This window comes from Bactrocera latifrons, unplaced genomic scaffold, assembly GCF_001853355.1.
Source record: "Bactrocera latifrons isolate USDA-ARS-PBARC rearing strain unplaced genomic scaffold, ASM185335v1 scaffold_43, whole genome shotgun sequence".
Classification (NCBI taxonomy): Eukaryota; Metazoa; Arthropoda; class Insecta; order Diptera; family Tephritidae; genus Bactrocera; species Bactrocera latifrons.
Genome location: NW_017537079.1, coordinates 1,348,177 through 1,358,374, shown reverse-complemented (window position 1 = coordinate 1,358,374; position 10,198 = coordinate 1,348,177). Strand labels below are relative to the sequence as shown.

Here is a 10,198-nt window from a genome sequence, read left to right as displayed (position 1 = left end):
TAAATTCTAAATCATATAATTTTGTATTAAATTTTTTTAGGATCAATACAATCAATACATAATAAATTAAGCACTCATATAACACCAGTTAGACATGCATGTATGAATTCCTTATATTATAAAAATTTCAAAAAATCAATTGCCACTAATATAAGTGCTAGTGTTAGATGTAAATTGTAAGGATAATTTGACAACGATTTTGTTATCATGTCAAAGCAAAAAGAGAGTAAAATGGCAAAATCTTTCAGCAGGGTTGCCATATTTCCCGGTTATATATTTTATTTCAAACTTAAAAAGCTAGCTAGACATATTTGCTGTGGACTGACGGTTGCAAAAATGTAAATAAATGGTATGGGTAAAAATATTTTGAATATCGATTGCCACCTAGTTAAAAAATAACTTCAAGAAATTTTTTTTTCCAACTAATATTTTATATCATAAGGCAAGTATATTTTCGGTACTTGAAAATTCATATTGAAATTCATTAAAATACATGGTAACCCTCGTATAACTCAAAAAGATCTGTGCTGCAAATCTAGATGTTAACACTCACTCCCTTTAGGCAAACAAATACACACACATACCAATGCGAAAATAAAACACAAAAGCAGGCGGTTGATTGTGTCTACTTGGACACTGGGAGCAAAAGAATTGATGGCTGTTTGAGTGATAAATCTGACAACTGACAGGCAGACGGCAAACAGTTCAATGAACTAAGGCAACAAAGAGCGAAAGAAACACCGCTCTGTGTGGAGTGTGGCTAAAAGAAGATTTCAGCTGCTTGAGAATGGTACGAGCCGCTTAGAAGCGGTGGGCAACCGTAAGAGAGTGTGACTAAGAGCTAGCGTAGCAAATAAGGCAGTGTGTGCGGCTGACTCATACTCTTGGCCATAAGCAGCTGATGTGATATGCGAAGGAAAAAACTGAAGAAAACTGTGATAGCACAAAGTAAACACTTTCGTTATAAGCGATGAATTGATATGTGTGCTAGAAGGTGCATGTTGCAGTAGTGGCAAGCAATTGCTGCGCCTCAAAGGGCATTTGTGTGAGAAAAAAATAAATTTGTGTTCAATAAATATATATGTACAAGTAATACGAATTGAAGTTAAATATGCACATTTATATAATGCTGTTAGTCGCGCGCGCTTTGTTGCCACAATGTGTGGCATGTACGCTTACAGTTGAATGCCATTTCATTGAGTCCAGCTATGCAACTGATATCACGAGCTTATAAGTGTGGCAGCAAATACTTTATGATAGCCTTGAACGGGCAGCGGAACTCCACATACACACTCATATGTAAACATGAACACACAAACATGTGTATAGGAGGTGGCATTTAAACAGTGCTGATATTATTGTTTGTAAACAAAAAAAAAAAAATGAACTTCGGCTACATCGAAGCTATAATACCTTTCACAGCTGAGTTACTTATAGCATAAAAGGTTATAAGGAGATTTTTTGCTGTGCTTTTGGTAATAGTCTGTGTCAAATTTCATGAAAATTCCTCTTCAAAAAAAAAAAAAAAAAAAAAAAAAAAAAAAAAAAAAAAAAAAAAAAAAAAAAAAAAAAAAAAAAAATTCCATACAAAAACTTGATTTTAAACTGACAATTTGTATGACAGCTATATAATATAGTGGTCCGATCTTGCCAATTTATCTAGAGATTGCAACACTATCTGTGAAAATAGTCCTTGCCAAATTTACTGTTGATAATTTGTAAAATAAGTTGGTATTTCTTACAAGACCTTTGTCATAATCTGTCAGTTTGTATGGCAGCTGTATGTTATAGTGATCCGATTTAATTAATTTATTCAGAAATTATAGCGCTGCCGTGAAAAATAATCCTTGCAAAATGTAGTGAAGATGATTTGTCAGATAAGTAAGTTTTTCATATAAGATCTTTGTCTTTAAACGTCAGTTTGTACGACAGCTATAATGGTCTGATCTGAACAATTCATTTGGAGATTATAACGCTATCTGAAAAAATGACTTGTGCCAAATTTAGTGATGATAATTTGTTAAATAAATAAGATTTTCATACAAAACCTTTGTCATAATCGGTCAGTTTATATGGCAGCTATACGTTAAAGTGGTCCGATCTAAACATTTTTTATGAAAATTTTAGCGTTGACTTCAAGTGTTATTTGTGTCAAATTTCGTGTAGATATGTTGTTACTAAAGACAGATTTCCATACATAAGCTTGATTTTGATCGGTTAGTTTGTATGGCAGCTATGAGCTATAGTGGTCCGACCTAAACAATTTTTTCGAAGATTGCATTATGGTTTAAGAGTTTCTTCTTCTTCTTCTTAATTGGCGTAGACACCGCTTAAGAGTTTAGCCTATGCGAAATTCCATGAAAATATCTCATCAAATGAAAAAGTTTTCCATATGAAGTTATAATTTTGATCGTTCAGTTTGTATGACAGCTATATGCTAAAGTATTCCGATATCGGCAGTTCCGACAAATAGACAGCTTCTTACGAAAAAAAGACGTATTTAAAATTTCAGCATGATATCTCGAAAACTTTGGGATTAGTTCGCGTAAAAACAGCCGGTTGCACGTACTAGACTTGACTCAATCGGCTCAGCTCGTCACGCCGTAATTTTTGTATAGAATATACGTTATAGGATCTCCGAGTTATCTTCAAGCTATTACAAACTTAATGGCAAATTTAGTACACCTTGTGCAGGGTATAAAAAAGTAGTGGCAAATATTTGTACCACTTCTATGGTACTCATATACGTAGTTGTAGCTGTCCACGTATGCTCTACACACGTCAGGGCCCGCTCTAAAGTGCTGCTAAGTATTACAAAGTATTAAATTCCATTAAATGCAGGAAGCTGTTGAATTTCCTGCTTGCCACACAACAATATCGCTACAGTTATAAAAACGCACAGCTACATTTTGCATTACTGTGTGTGTGGCTCTACGCCCAGCAACCAGACCATACTCCTATAGTTAGAAGCAAGTAATTTATTTTAATGGCAACACCATTAACGACTGATGATTTTAATGTTTCTTTTAGCTTTTTTTTTTTTTGGTGTTTGCTAGCCTTTTGTTGCCTCCGGCACGGCGAGTTCAGTGGAATCCTTTTAGCATGCGCTCATTTTAGCTGCAAAGCATATGCAATTTAACGTATAGTTTGGCTGTGACAATGACTGCACTTGAAACAGTTTTGAAGGTCTCACTACAATGTGCCACAAACGCGCATACACACATATGAACATTTAGCTACAGGCCACATGTTCATACACAAATGCACACGGCGGAGTTGTAGTCAAATTTCTATAATTACAATGCTGCCAATTTAGTTGGTATGCAGTGTCTATCAAATAGCTAGTCAGTCGTGTAGTCGGCAGCAGCTAATCGAGATGAAGTTTTGTGCTTGCCATATATATATCTATATGCCACCGACTCGAATAGTTACTTTTGCCGCCATTATCTCTCAACCCAGCATTATCTTGCGCTCATTTCGCTGTAATTGTGTGTATGTGTTGGTGTGTGCGCCCGTGCTGTCCCCCGGGACATCATTGTCTGCCAGACGAAAACTGGTTAATTGTTAATCAGTTGACTAGCATTGGCATTGGCATGTGTCGGATTACAAATTGGCTGACTAACTGCAAGCACTAATATGTACATACATACGCGCATATATGTGTAATCACATGCTGTCGCTGGCATCTGCAGTATCTGTCGGATATTAATTTTGTAGTTTGGGCCTTGCCGTCGACGGCGACGTCGGTGCTGCATGCTGTTCAAGCCCACTTGAAATTTTGCCGCTTGTAGAGCTTTAATTAACTAGGCGTTGCCACATAACTGGTAACTGATAATCGCTTGCTGCTAATTGTTGATGCAGAAAACAGCGCTGCGTGCAAGGAGGGCATTCTGTTGGAAGTTTTATTATTACTCAGGCATCTTAATCACTTTCATTGCTTTTCACGTCTTGTAGTTGTATGAAGAGACAAAGTAAGATTGTACGTTTCTGATGTTGTTTCGTACAAAAAGCTTTCGCGATCATATATCGTCTTATATCATCATATAGATGATTCTAAAAACCTGTAACTTTTCAGAGATACATATATCCTCCAGAGTACTACCATACTTAGTATATTATTTGAGCTAAATAACTCGTAAAAGAACGATCTTCTAGGCTTTCGAAGTACATTTAGGCATAGTATACAAATACGCTCCCGAATAAAGCTCACAAGTTTTATAACGCTTATTTTGAGAGGTTGAATGACTTAAAAAGCTTCACACTAAAAACTACATTCTATGAAAGCGGCGGTATAAGGCTGACAAAAGCTATAAAGCCCACGTTCAAAGCTTTTTAGAGCATAATTAGCTCTCGAAGATCATAGAAAGCTTAACCATAAAGTTTCCGAGCAAAGCTTAAAGTATAGAAAAGCTCTTTCATAAAACTTTGAAATCTCGTAAAGCTTATTCTGCGGGAATTTCCCATCACAAGTAGTTCTTCAAGTTGTTAAGAACCTTTAAAACTTAAATAAGTTGATATAGTGTTTATATAACTTAAAAAACTTACTATTTAAGCAGCTTCGGCCATCGTTAACTACTTAAAAGCTTCTTAGCAAAGCTGAATGGAAATAAACTGCTTCATTTTGAAGCTCACACATCTTGTATGGCTCAACTTTTGAGGTTTTTAAAGAAATATGAGATCAAACAAAAGCATAAAAACCTCTGAAATATAGCCGATCAGTTCCGGCCATAGATGGAACGTGTTTCCCATAAAAAGCTCCACACCGAAGCTAAATTATTAAGAAAATTTTTCTGTTTAAAGCTCAATAATTTTATATAACTCACTTTTTGAGTGATTAGAAATTCTCTAAGAGCTTCCAACTTAATCTTATAGGTTATAAAACTCCTATATAGCGCAGAATTACTATAAAGCTAATATCTCGAACACCTCCGGTATTAATAAGCTCCTTTTGGCCTTAAAAATCAACCCTATAAAGTTAAAGGTTTATAAAAATCTTTAGCTTTAACCTCATAAAGCTTGTTTAATTTAACTGCTGAGCTTTTTCAAAAATGTTGTTCCACGAAGACCTTAAAAGCTCTTTCCTAATGCTCAAAGTTTATGAAAACTTCCTAATCAAGCTCGTAAGCCTTATAAAGCTTACCCTCAGCGCATCCGTGACCAAATTTAACTCTTCAAGTCCTACAAAATTTTCACACTAAAAGTTGAAACATACAGAAAGCTTCATTATCTCAAAAAGCTCACCTTTTTTCAACAAGCCAGTGGTGCCGATAGTTCTTTGAAGATAGGAGGAAAAAAGGTGTTTAAAAGATAAAAGATAAATGTAAAATAGGTTTAGTTTCAAAGCCTTAAAAATGAGTAAGAAATAAAGAATATAGAAAAGAGAAAAAATTAAATTTAAAGAAACTTGAAATTACAGGATATTACTACATATTTTTTTTTTTTAATTTTTGAGGAATCTTTTAACATATTTCTACAATGAATATGATAACTTCATTGCTCGTACAATAATTTCCTTTTCTCTTTTTACAGTCCAACGATTACACCTACCAAAACACGTTGGGACGTCGCTCGACACTTGGCGCTTACTATCATATGAACAAACAACCTTCGTACACGAACGAACACAGTCTAAATAGTCAATACAGTTATAATGCGTGGGGCATATGGCGTGATGGACGCAATATAGCGCCCTCCACATTCTCCGCCAAAACGCATACACACTACCAGAAGCCGCGTTCATTCTCCATTATACTCACGACCGCAGTGTTTATTGTGCTACTCGCCGTGATCTCAATAGCCGGACTGGCGTTCTACTTCAGTTCGGTGAAAGCGAATATGGAGGATCGTGAGTATTTTGGCATTAACGAAAACTTAAATTTAACAAATAATATATTCTCAAACTTACAGCTGTGTTGGGTTTCGAGGGTTCGTTTCGCATAGCGAAGGGCGACCTCTTCTCGACGGGTCTAAAGTACAATCATACGACTACTTATAAGCAGAAGATCGAATTTTATAAACGTTTCATTGAACGTTCGCTAATGGATAACGGTTTGCAGCCGTTGCGTGTGGATACGTGGGGCTTTGGTGAGGGGCCGCTGATAAAAGTCTCATTTCGCACATTTTTGGATGTGAGAAAATTGCCACAGTGAGTAGGAAACTATTTTCGATATACCGAGTAGAACTAAACTTAAAGTTTATTGTAGAAATATACACAGTGTTGAGGATTACATCAAGGAATCGCTCTTTCTGGAAACCACTGCAGCTAAGTCTCTTTATCGCTCGCTGCGTATAGATGCTGAGTCGGTGGAGATTAAACGTATACTGGATGAGTCAGTTGTGCGCGCTGCTTCGCTCTTCAAGGATGCTGTACGTATTATTTATTTGATTTCTCTAACTGTTGTCTATAATTCATGAGTTCATAACTACCAGGTGCAGCAGCCAACTAGTCAATCACAGCTGGAGAAGCGTCTAATGAAGAAACCCAATGCGCCAACTCTACTCTCTAAGCCAGCTACCACAGTAAAACCACGAACTACACATCGTCCACACTCAGTCGATGATGAACCCGATGTCGATGTGGAGAATGCGCCAGTTATACAAGGTTCTTTCGAGGGTTCATTCGAAATTACTAAAACCGATGCCGATATCTCACGCAAGAAGGTTACGCCGACCAAAGCATACAGCAGCTTACCACCGAAGGCGGTTACGCCATTTGCGTTGCGCGTCAAGCCGAAAAAACCATCAATAGAGAAGCTCACAACAATCATACCACAGAATCAGCCTTCACCTACGACTGCTGCCGCAACACCGACAAGCACTACGCGTGGCACTAGTACTGCTAAAACTACACGCACTACTTCGACTACGACAACTAGCACGACTACCACGACACGCAAACCGACTACAACGAGCACCAGCACCACCACTACTACCACAACTACAACTACACCACCACCAACGCCACCACCTACTACAACTACTACGTCTACCACAACAACAACAAGCACAACCGCAAAACCCGCAACCATCCTACCGCTGACGTATCCACCGCCTACCGCTTTTTCGCCGAAACAACAATACAGCTTACCACCGATGACTACACCGTCCATTGCTTTGAGTGTGCCGAAGTTGGATGCTAACCTCTTTGCGTCAGCTCCGGTGCTCGATACCCAACCTTGGCGTCCGATACATCGTGAAGTGCCTGAACTGTTGCCTGGACCACCACCCGCCTTTCCCACAAAAACACTTGCTAGCGTAGACAAGCCAATGCCGGTGGCACCACTCGCACCACTCGCACCAGCCTACAGACCTGATCTACCAATGCGGCGAAATGATGAAATGGAGTTGCCGTTTATACCCGATAACCCCTCACCACCGACACCGTCTGCCTTCAATCCATACGCATCCGGTTACTTTGGTACCGCTGTGCGTAAACCGGAAATCAGCGCAGAGACAACAAATCCACAAGATATGCTATTCTATCACAGTTTCGGTAATCCTGTATTCATGCCTGGCACTGAAGATATAGAACGCTTAGGCGCAGGCGCACATGTGAAGCCACATCCATTGCCGGTGCCGCTAATCGACGATGTCATCATACCGCCATTTAAACCGCTCATACCGGGCATGGATAAAGTGCCGATTGAATCTAATGAAAAGTTTGAGCATCTCGGTGGCGGTGTGATCGTTAAAAAGCACGAGTTGGAATTGGCGACTGCACAGGAGAAGTCAAAACCCAACACCCAGGTCGTGGCTAGTAATAACAAGAATGAGAGTGAGACCGAAATACCAACGTTGCTGCAACAATTCGCTTTGGAGGGTGTCACAACCTCAACATTTAGACCGAAAGTTAGCACACCGAACATTAATCGCATTGAATCGAGTGCTAACTCTGAGTTGGCTGACACAATTGGTGAATTCTTTATGGGTTTGTTGAACTTACCAAAAGAAAATGCACGCAACACAACGAAACCGACAGTAGAGCGAATCGAGTCGCGTATAGAACCAGAAGAAAATGTGGAAGATATGGCGACCGAGCCAGAAACTAAAGTGATATCGAATGAAGAGTTTCCGGAGGAAGATGTACAAGAAACCACCATACCAGTTACGGCAGTGGCGAGTGAACCAGCCTCGATTGAAACGGAGAGTGTTGAAAAGCCAGTGGTGGAAGTTATTGAAGAAGTGGCAACAACAGCAAGACCCACTTTCTTAAATATTAAAGAACTCATTCTAAAGCGCAATCAGGCCAAAAACCAAACGCGTAATATCGACAGCATAACCGGACGCCCAACGCCTACAACAACACCAACCACTACAACGCCAACTACGCCGCCAAGACTCTTTAGTCCCACACTGAAGCCGCCAGTGACAAATTGGAATCGCCCTAGACCCACATACAACCAGAAACCACCGACCATACTTGATGACTCCAATCTCTTTCCATCGCAATCGAAATGGGAATTCATGAATAGTTCGGCGACAAATAGCTTCGGTCATACGGGCAACATGCGTAAGGTATTCAATAAGACGTTGCAGGCGTGGATTTCCGAAGATGTGGGCGGTAATACGGAGGATAACTTCACGCTTAATGACATCAAGACACGCATAAATAATGCGACCAACATACAAGATATTTCGCTTATCTTCGATACGCTGGCCTCCAAGTTGGGCATTACGCCCATGGTACAAACAAAAGTGCCACCATTCTCACAGAATAAACTTAAGCACACACAGGTCACGAGCGACAGCAGAAACAAGTTGCCAAACACAACGACAGTACCAACCACCACCACCACCACCACTACCACAGCACGTCCATTAGCGTTTAGAGACAAACCGGCAACAATGACCACAGTGTATTGGATGCCCACAACAAGAAGAGGCACAATAACGGCAGTACCAGCGACCGCAACCAAAATGCCTTGGACAGCAACAGCAACAACAACAAGAAGAATGACAACTACGACAACAACTAAAGCAAGCACAGCAACGACAATGCCAACATTGCGCACGAGGCCAGCCATAACCACAACAACAACAATTGCGACGCCGACAACAACTAAAGCACCAACAGTTATGGCAACAGCAACAACCGACGAACATTTCATTGAACTTCCGCTACGACAACAAGAGCCATTCATCAAGCCCATGTCCAGTTTCATGGAAGACACATCCTCTGAGGGCATCGGTGCGGCCATACCAGTTGTGGGTGAGGCCGAGGTGGAGGTCATCGACCCAAATAAATACGAGGAAATGTTGAAGTCATCACAGTTTGCGGCGGATACCACAACGGAAACGGCACCACAATTGGTCACATTGCTGCCCGTACGTTCCAACTCGGGCATACGCACATACCGTCCGGCCGTGGATGAGGAGGCTGAGGCGCGCAGTAGCAACGGCAATGATCAATTGCCGTTGGCTGAGGGCACCGGCCAGGTGGAAGTTGTGCCAGAAGTGCTACATGGTACGGCTGGTGTGGCAGAGGTTGTGGAGGATGCCGTAAGCGACCCGGTGGTGTCGACAACATCCATGCGTCCGAGTGTTGTTACGGCGCCACGACATGGTGGCGGCTTTTTCGCTGGCATACGTAGAAAGAGCGACATTAGTCAGGCGAGAAGGTTTCCGCCGGCCGAAGCGGTCGTCAAGGGTGGACTACATGTGAAAGTCAAGTGAGCGGATTGGTGAGGTGACCAAGAGAAAGAAGCCTTGAAAGGCATAACTCAATTAGTGCGAGATTTCTGCGTTTGCTTTTGTGCTTTGTGTGAAAAAGAAAAGGAAGACTATGAAAAGAAAAAGCAGAAAAACGAAACATGGAAGGGAAAGAAAAACAAATTTGCGACGAAAAAATTTCAGTTAGAAAATGTAGACAAAAGTGTTTAGTCATCTTAATTGCTTGGGTTCTAATAACCGTTTTGTAGCAAGCCCTGCTAGGTATCTTCACCTAGCAGGCGTTTATGAAATAAGTCTCCGTTTTAAGGCGGTATTTATTTTTTTTATATTATTTTATAAGTCGACAGGCAAATTCTTGTTCACTGGTTGTTAGCTGTCATCACTGAGTAACGTCCGACAGTTTTAACAATTTCTGAATGACAACAATTAATATAGCATAAAAATCAGGTTATGTAATTGAAACGAGCTGCATTCAAATTTATGGAGAAACAATGACATTACTTCCATAAATAACTATATATTTTAAGTA

General features: G+C 40.2%; 1 protein-coding gene across 1 annotated transcript in view; it reads left to right on the top strand.

Annotated features, from left to right (window-relative positions):
- LOC108972843 (mucin-2) overlaps positions 1-10,198 on the top strand; it is a gene marked incomplete in the record, with an annotated part of 121,063 nt that extends 110,865 nt beyond the window's left edge. The window contains 4 exon segments of the mRNA XM_018939682.1: positions 5,530-5,845; positions 5,908-6,145; positions 6,204-6,366; positions 6,430-10,198. Of these exon segments, the coding sequence (XP_018795227.1) occupies positions 5,530-5,845; positions 5,908-6,145; positions 6,204-6,366; positions 6,430-9,672 (3,960 nt within the window).